General features: G+C 37.5%; 1 protein-coding gene across 9 annotated transcripts in view; it reads left to right on the forward strand.

The window, feature by feature from the left end:
- The window catches only part of ptprfb (protein tyrosine phosphatase receptor type Fb), a 188,008-nt gene that overhangs the window by 64,713 nt on the left and 99,699 nt on the right, over positions 1-23,596 (forward strand). For 2 of the 9 annotated variants that reach the window (XM_059502175.1, XM_059502171.1), the window contains exons 1-2: positions 3,586-3,993; positions 17,870-18,025. In XM_059502175.1, the coding sequence (XP_059358158.1) occupies positions 17,929-18,025 (97 nt within the window). In that variant the 5' untranslated portion in view covers positions 3,586-3,993; positions 17,870-17,928. Of the gene's footprint in view, positions 1-3,583; positions 3,994-17,869; positions 18,026-23,596 lie in introns of those variants that run through there. The other 7 variants (XM_059502177.1, XM_059502173.1, XM_059502169.1 and 4 more) reach the window with 6 other exon arrangements.

A 23,596-nucleotide genomic window follows, 5' to 3' on the forward strand; every position in this document is an offset into this window, starting at 1 on the left:
ATACACCTTCAAATATGCCGTGGAGAATCACAGAAAGTGACCAAATTAGGTTTTATTGTGAACTTTTTTTTGCGAAATTCGAATATCATTTTTATTTATCGAATAATTAGAGCAGAACGAATATTCGAATGTTCGACTATCCGTGCACACCCCTAGCGCGCACGGGTGCATGGTCTAAACGGATTGTTTCTAGTCTCTTAATGAGTAATAGGTGTTTTTTGGCCGTAGCGTGCAATAAACCATTCAGAGTCTCATCTTCCAAGAGCAGGTTTCGCTCGTGCCATGACGGATTTGCTATTTACACAGCGTAATTTGGCAAGCTATATATATATTGAATTAGCCAACAATTGCAATCCTTTAATTTTTAATATTTGGCATGTTTGTGTGCCGCTGTGTGTCCCTGTGTTCAATAAGCAGCGTGTACGTGTGTTGCGGACCTGCCTATACTAACACACTCTTTAAATAACAAAGAAAAAACATTGCGCCAGACTATAGACCAGGTTTAACTTGGTCTATGGCACAGTCTATTTTCAGCTCCTTAAAATAGCAATACATACAGTGTAGACAACATCCCTGATTATAATGGGTTCTATTCTACACCGGATGCAAGCAGTGCAGTACGACAGAATATGCGATGTGATGTGATCGATATGATGATCATGAGTTCTGGGCCGTGGCGAGGCCAGTATGATCCATAAATCAGCATTGACTGAGTGGCCGCGATCAGCTCTGGTGGCCTTAACACAGGCTTTTATGGGCCGCAGACACGTGCCGTGATGCGCAGATCAGCTTTAGTCTGCAATGTCACTGAATCTTGTTACAAATGAACCATCCATTTATCATATTATTATTCAAAACTAAGAATAAGAATCATTGTAATGTAACAATCAAATATAGGTGCGGGTGGGTGGGAAGCAGATAATATGAAGTGGCGGAATTTGAGCTCCTCTGCGCATCTCTACACTACACTCACCTGGGTCACCAGTAGCAAACAATGGAGTGCAAACTAAGTAATTACACCAGTCACAAGCATTTAATCTGCGTTATATATTCTGTAAAAACAAAATCATATCGATGGCATATTTGGCGATAACGATATATCGGTGTCAGGCTCATAATGGCCGGTAATATCGACTAAACTATGTATTGGTCGGGCTCTAAATAGCACATACAAGTATTTTATTGATACTCATCAGTATTTTATGAAACATATATTGTCGTCAATCCAGGCTCTCCTCTATTTTAATTTCTGTGGAGTTTGATGTAAGCATTTTGCTAAGTTAACAGTGCAAAACTCTAAAAGGAACAGCATGCACTTATGAAGTAAAATAACCAATTTCTAAATAAACTGACCTATTTTTATTGATACTTTTTAGTACCTTATGAACAAATTTATATTTTCATTTCTCCTGCATCAGACATTTCAGATTTTTTATTTTATTTAGCCTATCTATTTTTATTTTTTCCCACTTATGACAGTGCATTCTTGCTATTTTCACAAAGTATGAAAAGTATTTAATGCTGCCTTAAAATTAGGTTTTGGAACAGGGCAAATGTCTCCCATGTGAAATAAGATTAGGTGAAAAGGTTAGATAATTATCATTCAGTGCAGTTCATGAATCACCATGAATGTGTGGTTTGTTTTGTTGTTTGGTACTTCATTTGGTCAGAACTAATAACATTACATACAAAGCTTTGGGAACCTTTCCAATGATCCATTGCCTAGCTCTATTGTGTCTCATGTGAGCTCTCTTAGAAAGCACAATTGTGTTGCCCTGTTGGTGGAGTAACCCATCTGAAAATTGGAATTGTGGGTAAGGTGTCAGTAAATTGATTTAAATTACAGGGAGGGTGCTGGTGGGTATTAAGTAATTGACAGCTGTGTTGGGCTCTCCGTCTGCACTAACGACTTTATCGTAAAAGCTAAAGCTGTTTCAAACGGTCGTCCGCTGAAATTAACGGCTCACGGGGCCAGGCTGTAGCCCGTCGGCTATTTCAGTCATTCTTTTATCTTGCCATGTGATGGTTGAAAAGCCCCTGGAGAAAGTGGGGCAGGAAGGGCAATAGGTGTGCCGAGGCATTCTTAACCTCTTTCTGCGCCCTATAGCCTCTTCTCCAGCATGCATGGAGGATGAATATAAACATCTTTCCCTCTGACATTGTGGTGGTTTGCAGTAGTGAAGAAGCCACACAGATACAGTGTTACTGGGTTTTCTCTGGGGGTGGTGCAGCAGAGGTACCATTGTGGATATAAGTGTAATTATGCCCTAGAAAGCAGTCTCTAATGTTCACAATGTCTCTCCTCCAGTGGAGCCTGAAACTCTCAGAGTGATATCTTGTCCTGGTTTCTCTTCCGGGGACATTGTTCACGTGACAATAGGCAGAAGTGAGAAATGTGTTGTGAGAATAGGTTTAATATCTATAAGGATGTTTCAAGTTAGTTTGAGTGCAATTTTCTTTATTATATTTTCTTATATATATATATTTTTTATTAGATTTTTTTGTCCATACAATGAAAGTCAATGGGGTGCAAAAGCAGTCAAAATATTCTTCAAAATATCTTCCTTTGTGTTTCCCAGAAGAAAGTAAGTCATGCAGGTTTGAAATGACATTGAGGTTGAGTAAATGGTGACAGAAATCTCATTTTTGGGTGAACTATTCCTTTAAGCTACTCAGAGTTTATGTAGGTTATGCTAGATACAGTAATTTTGAATCAATGGAAATTATATTTTTGATTATGTCATGTCAATATTTAGTCTACATGCACAAATGAAATGGAATGCATCTATATAATTACCCGTGAAATGAAAACAAATATCCCCAATATAAAAAGACTGTGACAGAGTTAGGATATTATAACCTAGTCCCTATGATGGATAAGGATTATTTGTAGCCCAACCTCTGTGTCATTTGTAAACATTATGTGGTAAATTCAATAGCATGCATAGGATTTTTCTCATGTGTTTCATCATTTGTGTATGGCTTTTTAGTGTTACATTAGCCGTGCACGGGTAGAAATGTTCCACTGAGGTTCAATGTAATATAATAAGAAGACATTAAAAGGAATTCTGTGTGGGAATCACTGCTTAGGCTTTCTAGCAATGATTTCTGTCCTGGAAACTGCAGGATTTTATACTATTACCTTACACTTATTATAATTAAGTGTAAACAACCTTTGTTTTAAGTCTTGTTAATTTATCTGTTTTTTTTTTCTTTCTGTCTTTTACTCTTTTTCACTGTTTCTTCCATTAATTCATCCATTTACTTATTCTATTTTACGTTCTTTTGAGTTTTGTGTCAAGCTTGTATGCCTGTTTGCTCTTATGGTTGTTTATATGTTGACCCAATTTAAACTTCAGGCATAGCATTTTATATCTAAATTCTCTCCACTAAACAGTGTATCAAGTCATGATTCCATCGTAACATGATTAATCATTAACATTTAAGTCTCGGCGAGGTTCCTGATGAGTCGGTGAACACACGGGCAAGCACGTACAACCTTTGCACACAGGTGAGTAAAATAAACCCCAGAGCCCATTTGCCAGAAAAGTACTCCGAGAGCCCCTGTTCTGACATCACACTGGCTCCACCCAGACTGACGCCTACTCACAGCTCACAGTGTGAAGAAGCTTCCCTCAGGAAGGACTACAATCAACTCTCTCCACAATCAACAAGAGTTTTACCACACCACTGGGGAAACTACTGAAACAAGTTAACATTTATTAACTGTGGATAAAGACATGATTCGTTTGGTGTCAGTTATACACTTACTGGATTGAATATCAAGGGGGGAAAAGCTCGGTCGTCTGTTCCACTTGAAGCTGTTAACAAGGATCTCCCCACCTGGATGATACGTGTGTACGGATTTGAATATTGTGGCGATCGCTCTTGGGAATAACAGTCAAGGGAAGAAGAAAACATTCAAGATTTAAGTAAAGGATTACTTTTTCTCACATTTCCTCTGGATATTTTTAAATTTTCATATTGTAATGGGTAAGTTAAATCAACACTTGCAGTAATCAAAGTTATATTGTTTTTATATGTAAAATATATTGAATGAAAAGTACATAATCACTTTATTCTTCTCTGTTACTGTTCATTTTTAAAATGTACTTGCCTAAAGTGAGTAAGTAATCCCTTAACTCTGTCTTAACTTTGTTCCACTATTGCGGAGGTTTTCTTCTTTTCCTCCCAAAGGACTTTTTCCCTCTCTTTTGTCCTTTTATTGTGACTTGTTAAACCAAAACAATACTTTTACTTTGGCTCTATTGGCTACCTCTTTGGCACATTGCCCCTGTCTGTTAAGAGCCCTCCTTTGTTTTGTTTTTTTCAGGGGACTTTGCATAGAGAGCTGTCGAGTGTCCCCTAGCTACCACTGATATAACGTGAGAGACCCCGCTGTGAGACCACATGAAGTCTCAGACCAAACCCCGTTTTTCCAGTTGTCTTACTTGTCTTTATCTCCCTGCCTGATCCTGTCTTAACTTTCTGGATGGTTTCTTGCCCAGCGAGTTTCCGTTTTTTTGCGAGCTCAGAAGAGACTACACCATTGATTAAAGGTGACAGATGAAAATTATAGGCTTTGTTGTGAGTTGTAACGTTGTTGAAATGGATGTCTCCCTCATAACTCCATATATTATTGGAGACAGATGAAAATTGGCTTGTGTCTGCTTGAGATATATTTTATGAAAGCCGGGACCATTTTAAAAAACATCCCTGTGAAATTAATGTGCGTTTGGCTCAATACAACAAGCAAAGTGAAGGTTACACAATAGGTTCCTTGCTCAACTTTGGGTGCTTCTTTATCATGAAAAAGTGCTTCCAGTGGCTTCTTTCTCACTTAGTTTTCTGAAGGTGGAAAGTTGGGAAGGGAACAGAGTGTAAAGATAGCACGTCTGTCTCGCTTTGTTTAGCATGACAAGCTGAGACCTCCTGGGGCTGTGCCTCAGAGAACCAAGAGTTGCTCTCTCAAAGTTGTGCAAAATTTGAACCATTACTCTCTCTCACTCTTGTTAATCATTCACCGGCACAGACTTGCAACTCTTAAATGGAGCGGGGGGTGGAGAACAGAGCCTGATAAAAGCTTTTTAAAGGAAAAGTTTATGGAATCAAAACCACTCTGATCTTATCATCTACTTGCCCACCTCTGCATAAAAAATAGAAAACAGGAGCCCAACAGGAGTTTTTGGTCTTATCGGTAGCGGCCAACCCCCTCGTCTGTCACTCTTGACCTCCCACATACAGGCTGGTGACCTGAAATTCTTCTTTTACAGCTCTTCACAGTCGTGTCGCCAGCTGCTCTTCTCAGTAAAGTGTGGGATCACACCAAAGACCGGAGGCCTCAACAAACAACATGGCAAATAATGTTCTTGTGGTGACATTTGAAGGTGTCAGTATAAGTTTTGGGTGGAATAACACCAGTGTTGTTATTTTTAGAATAAACTAATAAGCTGGTGTCAGATTATTAAAAAAATGTTCTATTGCAACTTTGACGTAGGTTTTGTTGAGTAAAGTGTAGTTGAATAAGCGTAATTGAAGTCTTATTAGAATGATAATTTTAAATGACTGTAACCTAAAACATATAATGTAAACCGGTTTTCCCAGATGAGTGACATTGAAATGACATTGGAATAGATTTTCCTCCTCATTTAGCTTGTTTATATAAACACGTGTGCTGTGTGATATCTGGCATAAGTTTAAAGAAATGAATTGCCATTTATATATCTTGTGCCATGAATATTCACTTGAGAGATTCTTTTATTCAGCGTTCCACATTTTCTTTCATGGTTTCTCTATTAAGAGAAAGTCTAGTGGGTCACGACGATATCATCATAGCCATTCAGTGAATCTTTGGGATATGGAGGGAATTTCTGGAAAATGAGGCACTGTGAGTGTTTGAGTCTTCAAACAGGGTTCGGTAATAAAGATATTTTCTGTTAGCCTGGTCGAGCCAGTAGTTTAGATCTACGGTTATTTGACCTACCAACATCTTCTCTGGCCAACAAAAAATATTTTATCCTTTTATTGGTACATTGGTACTGGTTACTGTCCCTGGCAGCCACCGTGAGATGGTGCAGTTTTTCTCCAGTTATGTGCTCAGACAGGGCTGGAACAGTGCATGTAAAGATCTAAGGGCTACATTTTGATTGAGAAACATCACAACTATAGTAATACTGACCTCATAGTTTACTGATTAGCCACATACTCTTAAATGAAGGGCAACATAATTTGGTATTGATCTTTTAAAGAATGCTTTGTTCAAAGATGGTGTTTTTGTTTAGAGTAAAGCTCTTTTTGTCACCGGCACTTCGTTGAATAGGGTGTGATTACCTCTATTGTTCAAATAATTTCTCTTTGAGAGCCTTGCAGTAATTAGCATTCACAAACATGCATCTCTAACTCCAAGTGCTCACCACTCAAATATCCATATTTTACGCCTGTTAATATTCATCCAAACAGCAAAAGTCAAATCTGCTATTAAGGGTACAAATTACATTTTATGACACATTTAATATTACGAGAGATGGATCTGAAATAACCGCACAAATCCTCTTTATTAAAGAGGACATTACCCTGCGTAGACAGGAACTCATTTTGCTCCTTAATTCATGTTGTTATGGACGTGCTGATTGAAACAACCCCATTTGGCAGAGTCTAAATGTTTGTAAAAACAGTCAGTGAGTGGTCCGTCGGTGATATTCCCAGGTCTTTGCATGACTAGAGACTTTAAATAAGTGGTTTGAGTGGACCTCTGAACTCTACATGTTAACATTAATTTGTTAATACTTTGTTTGCGTCATGGCAGAGGCAAACTCTGTGTCAGAAACAGATTATATGTAAATATGTAGGTTTTCATCCCTTAACTTTTAGCAGGGGTGTTATTATTGATAGAATTTGTTATAAATCTAACACTTGCTATACTTTTCGTAGTTTTAATTTGATCTCTGTTGTGAAAAATTGCAGCTGTCTCAAAATGATGCAAGGAGTCTTGTCTCCTTGCATCGTCTATAAGGCAAAGCCTTTAGGAGGTTTGCTGAACCAAATTTTCCCCAGGTTTTTCAAACCCAACACCATTTTTACAAGTGTAGACAATACTTGCCAAAGCGCACACACCTTGGGAGCCACAACTAATAATAGTGTGTCAGAGCGGTTTGTTCATTTGCTTTATATTACCTTTAGGGTAAATGACGCTTTGTTTGTGAACGAGAAAACATTTCATTTCTTTGCTAGACAATTGAATTCACCCCCAACCTTGACGTACAACAGCAATGTCATTAGGTATCAACAGCATTAGTTTTCATGATGTGTGGCTCTTTGCCCTGCTTTAGTCATCCTCCTCCCTTCCCCAGAATGCTTTGCACAGCAAGATCCCCGGAATGTGATGGCTTGTTTTGGATATGCGAATGAGAATGAATTCATTTCGCTACCATGGTGTCTATATTTTCCGTTTTTGGTATCTCTGGTTATGAATTATATCTCGAGGCAATGACATCTGACAACAAAACCCCCCAACATTTACCTTTACAAACTCTTTACACCTCTAGGAACGCAAAATTGTTTCATAATTTAGGAGAGCGTTTTGTTCAAAGGTGCCATACCCAACAGATGGCGTGCATTGGATGAATGTACTGGAGAGGATTAATAACTGGATTCTCCCACAATGCAATTCATGATGAACGGTATTGTTGTGTTTTCAGCTCAGTGCCCTCCTTGAATCTTATCTTAGTTAAAACATCCCACACTCAAAAACCAGCGGACAGACTCGGTTTGCTGATGGGATTGCTAATCCTTAGTTTGTTTCCATGTAAATCTTCCCGCTAATGGAGATGCCCCTGTCCTAGTAAATAAAAGTGATTTAGTTAGTTTTCCTGGCAAACTGTTAATGAGTAGATGGGGATTGCAAGGATCGCAACTATATAATATGAATAAAAAGCAAACATCTAAATCTCAAGACCTGGGCAGCTAGATTTGACATTGAAAGTGAAATATGCATAAATAAGTGCTTTAGAGGTCATCCTAAACATTGGTTTCCAGCTGACATTTGCTGACTGTTATTTTTTTATTTTTAATTTTTATTTTTTTGAATTCAATGATGGGTATGAGTGTCTAAGATAAAAAAAATAAAAAAAAATAAAAACTCTTTAAAAACCTAATATACTGTAATTCAGATATTTATAAAAAATAAAATAAATACAATTTTAAAAAAAATCATAGAAGAGGCATATTCAAATCATTTTGTGGAAATTTGTTTTTTAATAAGTAAAGAGGTCCAATCAGGAATGAGTGCCATGCTGTTGACCCATTAACCTACAGTATGAAAAAGCAGACTTCTTGCATATGTATTGCTTTTATTTTATAGTTTGATATCTTTGGGTATTGTATTTACATTTGTTTCTGACTTCTCCATTTGTGTTCCTTTTCTTAAAATGCGTTATTATATTTTGGACTGAATAATGATTAGGCAAGATGTCTTTTATGTTGATGGGATTCTGTCATGTACTGACATGTGGCGTCCTCAAACACAACTGGATAATCAGGTTCTAATGAACATTGACATTTTGACATTAAACCATGTGAACACCTTAGTTGGGATGTGGATAAATCCCTGTCTCTGAGAATTAAAATCCCAGTGTGACACAAAGACATCTCGGCCATTTTCTGACCTGACAGGAGCAGGGCTTTTTTCTTTACTTTCTTGGTGCCTCTTGCTGTCACTCATGTTAGGTCTATTGAACAGCCCCAAACATAGGGTGTCCAGTGACATATTTATTTGCTTCAGCTCACATATCTGCATTCTTGTTCATTTATTTTACTCCTAAAATGGAGTGTCCTACCTTGGCTATTTATTTATTTATTTTTTACATGCAGTATATGAACAGTGCAGTGATGCAAACAACTGGTGTTCATAAGTAAATATGGGTGTTTCTCATGAACTGTGTTTGCTTCAACATGTGTCTGTGCATGTTGTTCTGTTGGCAGAGCTGCAGAACCTGTTTGAGATGGGGGCCAACATTGTGCGTCTGTTGAAGATGTAATTGATAGTCTGAGAACTGTTTTTACTGCAGGTACATCCACCCTGCAGCTACGGCGGGGGATGAGGTGGTGGGTGTATGTAGCAGTGAGTGCAGAAGGGTGAAAATCGAAGAGCACCGAGTGGGAAAAGATGGTCTAGACAGTGTGGAAGAGGCAGGAGATAGATAGCGAAGCAGTAGATGGATGTCCTAAACAAGATGGATTTTATGTCAGGTTCTGGACCATCTATTTCATACGACACATTACAGTGCCAACATGTCTCGGTCAAGCAGATGGAAGGATTTCTATTTTTGCCAGGTAATGGCTGAGATGTGAAATAGTCTTTACCCTCAAGATTCACAGCATCTCAAACTGAAAATAGAGAGGATGTTGTCTGATGTTGGCTGTCAGCTGAACAGACGGTCACCCCTTTACCGACAGCACTGAGGTCTTCAAGGTGAAATAGAATCTTTGAGGTACTTAGTGATTAAAAACTATATAGTTTTTTTTTAATGCAAACTTATATACTATTTACAGGTGACAGATCAAATACAAAACATACACAGGGGCCAACATGATTTTTTTGTGTGCGTGTGTGTGTGTGTGTTTGTGTGTAAGTTTAACTGGGTGTGGGGAAGGATATAAAAAGCAGGGCCAGTGCACTCAAAAAACTAATGTAGAGTAAGGATTATCAGTAGTCAACCTTTGTGTCCCATCCCTAATGGATATGATGTGCACCTCAAAGTTATTAACGTGTGTGTTTGTGGTCCAGTGGCTTTTCTTGTCAACCAAGTGCACATTTTAGTGGTATAATGATTGATAGTTTCTCATTCTTTTGTTCCTCAATCACATCTGAGTTTTTGGAGTACATCAGCTCATATTTAATTGGAAGGTTGTTCTTTTTGTAACTGTTATTATAGTTTAAGTGAGAGGTTTCGCCTTTTGTCTCAAAGTGGTCCTTCAATTCTTATATAGCACTGATGGGGAGGGAAACAGTGTGGCAGTATAAACCCATTTAGTAGAAAAGCACATAGACACTGCTGTGGAGACAGAGGCCATGGTGGCTCTTTTGATCTCATTCATTTTAAGTGAAACCCTGGCTAATTTGCCTGTCGTGGTCAAAGTGAGTCACAAGCTGTCAGAGAAACCCTTTATGCTGTGGAGAGTTTCAGTGAAAAGCAACTATCAGGCTAATCCCTCTCTTCTTCCTCTCAGCTTCGGTGTGCACTGCCCCGTTAGTTACAACCATCACCAAGTTGTGGCAAAAGAAACTAATGACTTCATCTGCATTAAATAAGGGAACAGAACAGAACACGTTCCCTTACCTGTCACTCTCACCGGTGGGAAGCAAACACTACAGGTTTGTTTGATTCATCCCTGAATGCTAATGGAGCTACCCAGCTTGCCTCCATGTTGGTTTCTCTTCAGAAAGGCAACTAGTAACCTATATTGAGTCCAACTTCCAACTTCTTGGAAGAACAAGAAGGCCTCGACGGTCTGTGGTTTGTTGGTTTGTCTTGGAAAGGGAAGTCTGTTAGTGCTTGAATTAGCCTTGTGCTCTCATGGCAGCTGTCCCTGACGTCTGCTGCCCTGTGACATCACCTCTTCCTCCTCCCAATCGCTGCTTGCTCTTTTAAATTTTAAATCCGGAGCCTCACGAGATTGATGGGGATATGGCTCCATCTGCCACAGCTGTCTGTTGTTGAGCCGAAAGATAGAAAGAGAGAAAGGCAGCAGACCCCACAGTGAGATGTGTCCACAGCTCACCCACGCCTATAGGAGTTGCTCGGCAGGAAGCAGAAGTTTGGCTTAGTTTGCAGAATGAATGGCGGTTTGATTATGAGATTTGATTGTTTGCGAGTCCTTGAGTCAACCTAAAACCTGATAAGGTGTTCCTCCACTGACTGATCTTTATATCCAGCTGTGTAAATGGATGAGTTGTACCGGTGAAATCTCATTTGAAATATTTACTTCGTAATTAGAGGAGATAATGACTCCCAGGTTAACCTGTTTTCCCATGGCAATCTTCCTGTTTTCATCCTTTAGAATGTTCCCCTACTAAAAATTGGTGCAGTGTATGCTAACAGGCCTCCTACGGTTAATCCCATCTTTGTCTTAACACGGAAAAGGACTTACGCCCTCAGAAAACAATGGGTCTTGCATTGCTTCCAGTCAAGGAGAACGTTCGCGCATTATCAAGAGATTTTTTTCTGCAAACCGTGACCAGAAAACCAGTATTGTGAACTAAATTCTTGCCCCACCTAAGTTTCTACAAAGGATAGTGTTTCAGGGCTGGACTGGAGACTTGAAGAAAGCCACTTGCGTTTGTAGTTGCTAACATCAGGATTTACGCCATTCTCTGTTACTCTCTTTAGAGTCACTTGTCTGAAGATGGATTAGGTCTTAGTTTTCAGATCTGTTCGACTTTGCAGCTCTCGCGCTCATGCTGTGTCTTCAACAGTGATGTAGGACGTGGTGTTGATGATTTTTCATAAGTGAAATATCTCTTTCTAGAGGAAACATTCCTGCTTAAAGGATTGTTTTTAATGTCCTACAGTTATTCAATGAGTTTTGCTTAAATAATGTAATTCATGAGATTAAAAACAATAAAAAAATAAATAAATAAATAATTCAGTGATCAGGAAATTTGGGTGAGTCACATTTTTTTTTTAAAAAGAATGTCACTATAAAAATGTGTAATACTCAATGGTCCTGAAAAGATGCTAAAAATTTTTTTTAAAGCAAACTATTATTTATTTCTACTTTCTCTTGATTTAGGGTTAAATTATGTGTCCAGATATGTTTTTGACAAATTGTTGTGAGTTTTCACTAGGGTTGTGCCAATAGACATTCTGTGTATCGACGATGGTCAGAGCTAATGCGTGTGGCTTGTTTGTACAATAATATACATTTTTCTGCGTTTTGTGTTATAATCAATTGCACATGAGTTGTATTGACCACTCCGAGGCATTCAGATAAGTCATCGCCGAAGCACTAGAGTGTTATTGTTGGGTTTTATTGGAATTCTCTCATCATAAACAACAAATTGCAGATGCACATGCAATATAAGTATAAGAGATTTATTCATCACACAGTATAGACAGCTTTGCTGATTATGATTTTGTTAATGTAAAGGTTTTTTGCTCATTTTCTGTAGCTGCTGTTTGGATAACTGAGGAAATATAAGCATTATAATTAATAACTTACAATGTTTCTATTAAAAATGTTATGTTAAATACAAATTCAGTCATATAAAAAAATATTTAAATTTATATATTTAGTTAATAGATTACACTAACATTTGGCTTTTTTTAGCCTGACCCTGAAATTGGTTCACTCTCCGGCTCTGAAACTAAGTCAATTATTAAATACATTTGCACGGTAATATCATGTATACGCAATCTAACAGATTGACGATAGGACATTATAAGCGCATTTCAGTTACCCTTCAGATTGCACAAATTGAAATTGCGAATTGAAAATACACCTAATGAACATGCGCAAATTTTGCAAAAATTCCTATGTAGCGCAAACATTTTTTTATGCTCGAATGAGGTGGTTTTTCTGAAAAAGGAATGATTCGCAAAACTGCAATGGAAACCTTTTTTTTTTTTTTTTGCATTAACAGGTCACATAGCGTACGTAAAAAGTCAATTTCCCAATACTCTTTATTGACAGTTATAAAATATCAATGAAGTTTTGCGAAAATATTTAATGGAGACTCGCCTTATGGAGTATATAGCCCAACACTAGTATTCACATGAAGACTACTTAAAAAATGTCAGATTCTATATTTAAGAGGCATTTTGTTCTAATGAAGTGTCATTGTCAAGATGTGCTTATTCAGTCTCCGGCAGTATTGATTCAGGTGTCACTGGTCTCTGTTGACAAGCCTTCTGTTTGTTTGTGTTTGGATTGAGCACCGGTGCCGCTGTTGAGGGTAAACTTAGCAGGCTGTGGGGGATTCAGAGGCACTGTGTTTCTTTGTTGTATACGTAGTGCCGCCGACTTTGTTCGAGCTCGTTTTTTGTTCAACTCTTGGTATATTTTTGTGATTGTGTATGTTTTTTTTTTTTTTGATTTTTTAGGTTAAGAAGTAATTGGAGGTTGAAGTGCTGGCCAGAACCTTTAGATAATTCATCTAATCACCCACAGTCCAACGTCAGAGTCCAATTTCATGTAGCTCTTGCTTACAACAGTCTTTAGTACTTATCCACTCACATCTATTCAAGCCCCACTGTGTGAAGTCATGTATCTTGGGTCACATTTAGCATTGTCATTAGATAAATATTTTTTTGTTCACAAAACCTTTTTGCACAATACATTTGCACCTTTGTTTCTTGCTGTGACATCAATAATAACTCAACAGTGAATTCCATATCAAGCGTTTCTTCAGTGTGTGTTTTGCTGTATGTGTAGTACATCTCATTTCTGTTGAATTACTCTGCGATTGATTTGCGGCTGCAGGAAGGAATGAGAAACCTTTTGGTAATCTTCAAAATATGACAGTAAATCTCCTGGTTATGTCTTATTCGAGAGCTTTTGCTTCTTTTTATTGGCATTTACACTGAATAAATGACTGAGCTGTCAGCACATTTGATGCCATCTATCTAAGAGTCAAATGTGATTGCAGGCTCGCATCATGACGGAAAGGACTGAGGGAACGTTTGGTCATCCACTCACAAGAGAGACCTTAAAGATGGCTCTTCTGGTTAGGTCTCACGTGTACTGTGTGTGTGTCAATACTCCAGGCGTATACATTTTTCATATGAGTCATATTACATACTATCACACTGTACTTAAGGGCTTAATGTAATACTTCAATGTAAACAAAGAATTTTTCATGGATATATAAACACACAGTGAAAGAGCTGCCAAGCACAATATGCCATTGAAAATTGTAGCCAATATGATTACGACTGATAGTATTTAGTATTCCGTTTTGTCTACAAATTTGAAAATTAAACTACTAAAATTTACTATAACTTTACAAAATGGCAACTATCCTGGTATTGTGGTGGTATGTTTTAGCACTAACATTTCTCTCTAATAAATGCTAATTTATTTCGCATTGTTTTTGACATTATTTGCTAATTTACATTTGCTAGATGTTGCCACTTTAACAATGAAAAGAGTGGTTTATCAGTAAGCTTGTGAACACTAAAGGTTGTTATAAGCTGAACATGTTGTTGTTGTTATTTTGCAGTGCAGACCTCTATGTCAAGAGAAACCATCACCCACATGAAGTGTAGCACCAAGTAATTTGCTTACCTTCCACTTCTATTTGATTTAATCAGATTTACCGTCTCCTGTTTGCTCTCAAAGTTATCTAAGACTTTCTCTTGGGTCATATGTTTTATAAACTTGTCAAAGTATGAAAGATTAAACTTGAACGTCAGCGCTGTAGTCGAAACCAGGAGCCGTGGCCAGTGCTGTTTATGGTGTCAGACAATTTTCTTCAACACAGGTCTTGTTGTAAGGACTCAGCTTTATCTTCCCTAAAGATGTCAATAAGGTCGTCTACACAAGGCCCTGCCATAGATCTTCTGTTGTCTTTATCTCTGGATGGGCTATTAAGGGAAAAGCAATCACTGGCGTCAGAGCGGTTGGAAGGAGATGTGCCTAAAGAGTGACAAGATCCTTGTTACTTTCCTTGTTTATCCTTGATGTTAGGAACACAGTGGAACTAAGACGAGATTCCTGGGTCATTCACGCTGATAAGACTCTTTGCAGAGGCGGGAGTAATGAACCTTTGCTTAGTTATGAATTGATGACATATTAGCATGTCACAATGCAAAATTGCTAGTCATGGATTGGTCTGAAGAGTAATGTCTGAGTTTGTGTATTATCTACTAGTTAAAGGTCAGTAATTGACAAAAAAAAAACATTACTTTTTTTTTATTACTTTTGTTCAGCAAAAGTTGTTTAAAAAAAAAGATCAAAAAAGTAACAGTGAAGAAATCAACATTTATTAAAAAAAAAAGGTTTCTTGAGCACCAAATCAGCATATTAAAATGATTTTTGAAGGATCATGTGACTGAATTCAGCTTTACCATCAAAGAAAAAAAAACAAATATATTAAATATTAATAAAAATATTAAAATAGGAAGTGTATATTATCCAGATTTTAATTAAATAAATATTGCTTTCTGGACAGGATGATTTATTTGTATTTTATGTAATTTTTCTATGATTTTCAGAATTTTTACTTTACATTAATGGGAAATTGAAGGGGTATATGTGCTTAAGTTTCATGACAATAATTCATGTTGCTAAAAATTGCTTCAGTTGCTTTATTGAATTTTTTTTTATGGGGGGGGGGTTTATGACTCAAAAGTCACAAGCATCTTTGCAGTTGTATACATGTTTGTTCATGTTTTGCCTCTTTCTGATATTTCTGCGTAAATAACTTTTTTTGATCAATTTATTTTTTATTTCTTTACTAAATAGCCATTAACATCCATTCAACAAACATATAATCAATTTACATATTCTAATGACAGAAAAAAATAAAATACATGATATATAAATGTGTGTGTGTAATTTTTTTTCTTTATATAATCCTGTATTTAAAAAAAAAAAAAAAAAAAAAAACCCTGCAAAACATTAATTGTGCTAGGTTTGGCCTTATTAATTTGTGCTGTTTTAAGAAGACTATGGATCCTATACGTTTTCCCACACATGTGCGTTGTAAACCAGTTCTGTGTTATTAAAATCAGCAAAAAGCATTCATTTTTTTTGTTTAGATTATACAGAAGCCAGAATCATCAAGAAGACATAAACTTGGCTTAACCATGTAATCGTTTTGTAGTAAAGACCAAATTCTGATTTTTGATAAAGCTATCTGTTAGTATGCACATTTTGACTTAAAGTGTTTGTGATCTCACGTGATACGAGATGCACACGAATAACTGCAAGTGGCATTTGTTCAATGATGATCCTTTATTCTGATCATAATCCTTAATAATCCACTGGATTCATGCTAAAAGCACAATACATTTGAGTAATGGATGCTAGTATAGCCTAGTTTTTTAAAAAGGAACCGTGGCTTTTCAACAGCATTATGAGATTGATGGTTGTTTGAACTGGGTTTATTGCGCAATATCACTGCTCCTTGGGTAAATCTCACATGATGTATATGTTCGCTCTGCTATTGTGCTGTTATCTGTTTTTTTATTTACCCGTTCTCTCCATAACCCCAGCCCGAACAAACAAGTCAGGCGTGGTGTAAGAGCTCGGTGATTGGCAGGCGGCTTTAAAATTATTGGTTTTTGACCAAAAAGTAGATCAGTTGGCTAATCCTACCAGTGTTTTCCAAATGTAGGTCATGCTCGAAGTGCAATGCTTGTCTTGATTTTCTCTCTCTCTCTATTGCTGACCTAATCAACTGCTCTTTTTTGATATACCTCCAAAGGTAGTGAAGGCTTATTGCTAGAATGATTGCTGCGGCCTCCAGGTGTTTTTGGTATAACTGAGCTGTGACTCAACATGTACGTTGTCTCTTGTTGTTTTTGGAAGCAAACCCTCTTGTCAAGAAAGATTAACAAAAAGCCTTTTGTATGAAAAAATAAACACTCTTTAAACACCTCCCTGTTAGGATCTGTTCATTGTTTCTTTTGGCACTCTCTCACAAACATGGCAGCCAGGCATATCAGCACGCATCCAACATGCATCCGAAATCAGTGTGTTAATAATTGGCTAGTCAACACCTCCTTAGGTGAATTGAGTATTTCTCACCTCGCAAGAGCCTTGAGCCTTTGTTTTGGTTCTATTCACATTCCTGCTTGTTAAATTCACCAGCCACTCACACTGTGGAAATTATTGATCGAATACGTTTAGACACATGAACGCATTGATTTCAGAGTGGAAGACATAATGTTTTCGCACAATTAATTGCAAGTTAATTGCAGTTAAATTAAAATGAATTATAGTTTCAATTTGTAATGACTCCAGTAAGCTGAACCCATTCATATATTTATATGTAATTTGATAATTCCCTCAGTTGTCTTTGAAATATAGAATTCTGTGGAATGTTCTGACAAGCATTTATGGTAAACAAAAAATATATTAATGTCATTTCTATTGAAACCTGTATGTGATGTGATTAAATATTTTTGGAATTACATCTTTGGAATTAAACCTACATTTTATAATATATTAACTTCAAATGTAATACTGAATATAACACACAACAGTTCCAATTCTAATCAAACTTGACATGCTTTAGTCCACATATCAAAATTAGTGTACTTCTTTAAAACATGACAAGATTTAAAATAAAAATAAAAATATATTTTAAACATTAAATCTGACATTTACTGTATACTGACTCATTTACTGACTCTATACAACACATAGTAATTCAATGTATTTTGCAACTTTTTGCCAGTAACCTGGCGTTAGCGTGAAAAGTTTAATTGCTTTAAATTTGAGCAGCTCAACTCAGTTTCAACATAACTTCCCCTATATTCAGGCAGTTTCATAGACCTCAGATATTGTGAGCGCTGATTTAAAGCAGCATTCATCCTTAGGGAACTGTGTGTGTGTGTGTGTGGCTATACTGTATTACCTCCACACTTCAGGAGATCCAGAGCCATCTGTACAGAGCCACTTTACAATCTTAATGGCAGTCGGTTATTGGGAAATCCCAATTCTCTCTTGTCCTCTTGATATTTAGCTAACCGGCAGCAGATTATGGGTTTAGTTTACTTTGATAAAAGAGCATTTGCTTACCTCATTAACTCTTTTGCCCCTAGACAGACCACTCAATTCATCACGCCCACACTCAATAGTGTGCATGCCTGTTTGTGCTACCTTGAATCAAATGCTAACACGTGTTTGTCTCCGTGTTCCTCAGGTTTTAGTCTATGATTGCGTGAAAGCAGGGACCAAGGGGGAGCAGTGCCAACCTGGAACATGGTGCCTAATATTTGCACGTCTGTGCCCCTCCTGCCCATTGGGCTTCCTCTTCTGCTACTGCTGAGCTGCGTGCAATTCTCCTCTCAGGCAGACAGTAAGTACAACACTTCAGCTGACTAGTCATTTTTTCCTGTACCTTGTGAAATTGGAAGTGCATCGCATTGTGGAATTGTTTGCAGGCATGACCGAACACACTAATGCTTCACTCGCGTTGCACGATATGAACCCAAAATACAAATTCAAACAATCTGTTCACCTGAACTTTCTCTGGCTTTTAGATGAACGGTGCATTTGTGTTGACCAGAAAGCAGTTATTGTGGGCCACACTGCTATATTGTCCTTGTGAATGAGCGTGTGGATCGCTGAGATGTACCATGAGTGACATGGCAATGTTGTGGGTGCCACGGGGTCGAGGGGGGGTTAAGGCTCTGTTCTGGCATGGGTCAGAGAGCCATTTAATTCGCCATGTGACCCGTCTGCACCGCTGTCACAAGGCTGTTGTAATTCCATTAGGCCTCTCTCTCTTGCATCGGCTTGCTCGCCGTCTTTCTTTTTCACTTGCTTCGTTTAACCTTTAAATCTTTCAGCCGTTCAGAGGTGGTGCTAGCATAAGGGTAACCTTGAAGCTTCTTCTCTTGACATCTGTTGCCACTTTTAAAGTCGCAAAGCTTTTGTGATTGACAATCTTGCCTCTGCTTTCTCGATGAAGGTTTTTTCAAAACCATCTCTGATGCAAACTAACTGTGACTGCATTTCAAAAAATGTAAAGAAGTGTTTTGAATCTGAAACATGTCATCAAATCAGTCTTTCGTTTATTCAAATGAAACATTTGATGAGAAATTCTTCATTTTACATTTACATTTAATTATTTAGCAGACGCTTTTATCCAAAGCGACTGACAAATGAAGACAGTAGATGCAAGTAAATCAGAGAAGTGCAACTGTATGTATAGTCATTGTTCTGAAGTGCTATTAGTCTAATGCTGTACACGTATAGGAAGGTTTTTTTTTTTTCACTAGCAGGGAACGGTCAAGGGTAAAGGTCAATTCAAGTGACTTTGTTATATTTTTGGATGGCACCACAATCCTCTAGTAGAACACAAGCTTGAAACATGAATGGAACATGTATCCAAAACTGACTCTGCTGACTTTCTTAATGCATGTGCAGTTTATGCCTAAAAAGTAGTTTTCGTAATCATTTCTCAAAATATAATATAAACTTCTAGCTAGATGCAACTTACCTTTACATGTACTTTTGTACTTCTGTTGTCAAAATTTAGTCCTTTGCAATATGATTGTACACCATCTGAATTTCACATTAGATTTTTACACAAAAATTAGCTGTTTACACCAGTATTTTTGCTGACATTTTGCTAATGTGACCACGTCTTAACATGTTTTTACTCATTTTGAAAAATCAATCATTAAATCATTAAAATTATAGATTTTAGTGTTTTTTTTTATGTATTTAGACTAAAAGAGTGTAGAACTTTATTATTGATCATTTATCAGTTTCATTGCTAATAACATGAAAATAATACCAGTGCATCCCAATGAAAAACAGGTTACATGCATAAAATCCGTTTCATGTTGACTTCACGCCTAACCAGAATAAAGACGGTTGTTGTCACACTGTCAACAAACTACACTTGTTTGCTTATTCCTATCACGAGTTTTGTGTCTTTTGTTCAGTGTTCCTCATGTTCATCTCTAGCACATTAACACAGCACCCTCATTAGTGTCATCACATGCTGCTGTAGGTGCTGTTGATGGTTTGAGAATGAGTCTCCGGGAGCTTTGCTCTGGGTTTGACTATACTTAAGGTTTCAGACACCTAAATCCTAGTGTGATACTGCTTTACGGTGACACTTCTTTGGTGTAAATACTTTGTAAAGATGTTCAAACAAATAAAACTTTAAAAATAGAGGGGAGGTTAAATGGTGACTACCGCAAATGGTCTTTTTTGTGTTGTTGTCTGTAATCAGAGAGGGTTGAGTTGCTAAACATGAAAGAACTGGCTTTGCAACGTTCTGAATTATAGGGCAGTGAAGCCAGAACTACAGGGTGGGGCGTCATGAACGTTGATCACCATGGTAACAGAGCCTACAAAAATCAGACGGATGAAAAATTAAGGCACTTTCTTATTCTGAATGCTCAAAGAAGTCAAAATTACTCAGATTGCACAGGAGCTCCTACGAGGAAACTGAGGGCTGTTCATCGGGCCTTGTTTAGGTGGTTATGTCTCATTTGTGTGATTTAAAGCCACCCAAAGTGCTTGATTGGAGTCTTCTTCATAACTGCTTCCTCCAGACGTTGTGTCTAGGGTTTACATAACAGTCTATTCCAGTCATTTTGGTCTTCAAGAAGTGGTCTTTCTTTCAGCTGAAAGAAGTAAAGTACTTAGTAACTGTCTACAAAGATCAATTGGAGATGCTAAGTTTTGTCAAGAAATAAGCAGACAAAAAAAATCTATCTATCTATCTATACTAAAATGAATTGGACCTCCCAACGCTTCATTTGAGAGAGAGCGTAAACAAAGTAGGTAAGCATGTTTGAGCATTACCTTAAATATCTGGACTGAACTTTTTTTAAATCCCCATAATATGGCGGGGTCTCTGCCATATTAGCAGAGACCCCGCCCTGAGTGAGCCATACACAATCCGCCATGTTTATCTAAAGCAGCATTCAAGTAAGAAAAGTCGTATTATTAGAGCTACAGAAATTATTCATTCAAGCAGAGAGTGAATTTTTTATATTTTTTGGATCATTTTATCAGCATAGATAGCAGTATAGGTCCTGTATATTACACTGCTCTCACTTAATACACAGATCTAATATAAACATGCGATTTCTTTCACAGCTGTTCCCACCTTCCAGGACATAACTGACTGTGTTTTTGTATATTATACGTGTTTTTTACATAAACTTGTGTTTATTTGACAGTTTAAGTGCAATAAGACATGATAGATAACTTAGTTTAGGGCTGCGCAATATGGACAAAAATAAAAACTATCACAATTTTTTTGACCAATTTTGCGATTTCGATTTTAATCACAATTTTGACAAACAGACATGATTTACAGTCATAAATGCTTTCAGTATAAATTTGAAGCATATTTCCAAAAGAAAACCAATGAGAGCTTTATCAAAAAGTTGTAACATGTCTCTAGAACAGACATAAGTCAAAATAATCACTAAGTAAATATGTCAAACAAAATGTCTAGACATATGGCAAAAATAAATAAATAAAACTCGTGTCCAGGGATTTTTTATTTTATTTGCCATTCATTAGTCATAGAGCTCATTGTAGCAGTGCCTCAGATGTTGAAATAGATTCGTTATAAATTATACAGGTTCACACGTACTCCATTTGCAGTATGTGTATACGTGCAGAAGATGCAGCGAGAGCGCGTTATTGTAACGCGAAAGCACATTAAAATAATGCGCAAATGCAAATCTCTCAGATTTCCTTTGCTTTGTCACAAAACCAGACACGCGTGCTCAGATACACGCTCCTCTCACACAGAGAGAGTGCGCACAATTAAAACGTGTCTCCTCTCACTCAACCTGTGTCTTGTGCACTCACAACTCTTTCTATGCTTATGCGCTAGATATTAAATCTTTTCACACCTTTCTATTTCTAACTTTTTCTGTTCACATCTTTTGCCGTGTGGAGTGTGAGCGTTCTGATCCGTTAACATTGGCTCGGAAAAAATACGCATCACAGACAGAGTGTGTGAATATGCCCAGTCTGTTCTGTTCTCGCGCTCCACTTAGGCGCGCTGCATTCTGAATGGTTCGGATAGCATACTGCAGAAGGTCTGGGCCGTGCTATAAAGCGATTTCAAAATTTGTGCACGCTCAAATCGTGATTTTATTACGATTTCGAATAATTGCACAGCCCTAACTTAGTTTAGTACTCACATGCCGTGTGACAGACGCTTTCTGTGTGCGTGCTTCAGATGTGTGTTGACTTAGAAAACTCTACTGTATAACAGGAGTTTAAACTGATATGGCTTTAAAACGCATGATTTCAGCACAATATTTTTTTTTTTTTTTTGGCAGAGTATCTGAGGTATGAGCTGTAAAGGCACAGTCCTATATTGGAAAGGGGTGCAGAGAGCAACAGCTCATTTGCATTTAAAGAGACATACACAACAACAGCCTGTTTCTGCTTCCTGTCCTGAGACTTATATCATACATCTTATATAAAGGGGCATTATAGGTGACTTTAAAAGCCTATGGTCATGCTACTGAAAAATGTAGTTTGATTAGTAGTTTATCACAACTTGAAACTACAGGCCTACTTAATTTTGTGATATGTATTTCTGGACCTACAGGCCTTGATACAGCATGTCTAAAAGATTCTGCTAAAAATGTGCTAGTACAAGGTTTCTTCAAGGTCTTGTTGCATTTATCTGATTTAGCTGAATTTGTCAAATTACTTAAAAAAAAAAAAAAAAATTCCCATTTGCAGTGGAATTTTTCTGATGCTATTTGTCTCTATATGTTGCGAGAGGCAGCTTGCAGCCATCTGTCCATATATCGATCCTTTTTTCCGTCCTGTCGCTTCCTGCTCACTAATGGCAAGAAGGTTTGCGATAATTCAGTTCTTTGAGCAAGAAACTGAAGGTGCCTTAAAATCCCCTCTGAAAGTCAAAGAGAAAGCTTTAATTTTTCTCCCAGTCAAGCTAATTCTTTATATTCGGTACAAAATAATATCCTGTCAAACAACCCACACATATGGCCAACTGTTAGAGGAGCACTTAGGTATTGTGAAACGCTTGCAAATGAGGACCCTTTGCATTTTATCTTGGAGCACTATGTAGAAAACCACCTCTATAAATCAATTAAGCAAGCTATTGTTTTCCCGGAGGGCTGGGCAGGGCCGAATGAGTGGTCGGCGGCAAATTGGATTGTGTTTTCAAGTGTCCATATGGTCACTGAGTGAAATTGACAGGAATAGAAATTGATTCTTTTTAATTAAAAGTAACCGTATCCTCAATCGAGTGGCACTTGCGAGGTAATTTTGTTAGTCCCCAGCTGTGATCTTTCAATGACAGACACCAGCAGAGAGCCAGCGAAAAGGAGAAACGGAGAGAGCAGAAGGTTTGCATAAGACAGAATGGCAATATCACATCGATGAATTAAAGAACTGGTCAGCGGAGGTTAATGATGTGAGATAGTTAATAACTTAATTATGGTGGTCGATCGCAGGGCCAGAGGCAGTTCTCCAAACTCTCAGCTGTGGCCAGGATACAGTGCTGTCATCTGATGACAAGACCATCCAGTGTCCTTGACTGAAGGGCAGCCGTAAAAGCTATTTGAACCATCATACATGTGTGAGTGTGTCATACTCCCATGCCACGTACACCTTATAATATCACTGCTGCGAGAATGACCTCATCGTCAAGATTAAAGCCTGAAGGACCAGCATGCATCACATGATCACTGGTGCATTTCAGTGTCATGTAGTGTGTAACATATTTGATTTGATTTGATTATTTTGAACATTACGGCATTCTTGATGCACAAAATATCATTACCATAACAGTTATTGGCATTTATTCCTTTCTTTATTTGGATATATTTTTTATATATTTTTTTTATATTTAGATATTTTATTCTGCATGTTAATTTCACTTGTTTGTACATTTATATTTATA

The sequence above is a fragment of the Carassius carassius genome, chromosome 20 (assembly GCF_963082965.1).
Source record: "Carassius carassius chromosome 20, fCarCar2.1, whole genome shotgun sequence".
Taxonomy (NCBI): domain Eukaryota; kingdom Metazoa; phylum Chordata; class Actinopteri; order Cypriniformes; family Cyprinidae; genus Carassius; species Carassius carassius.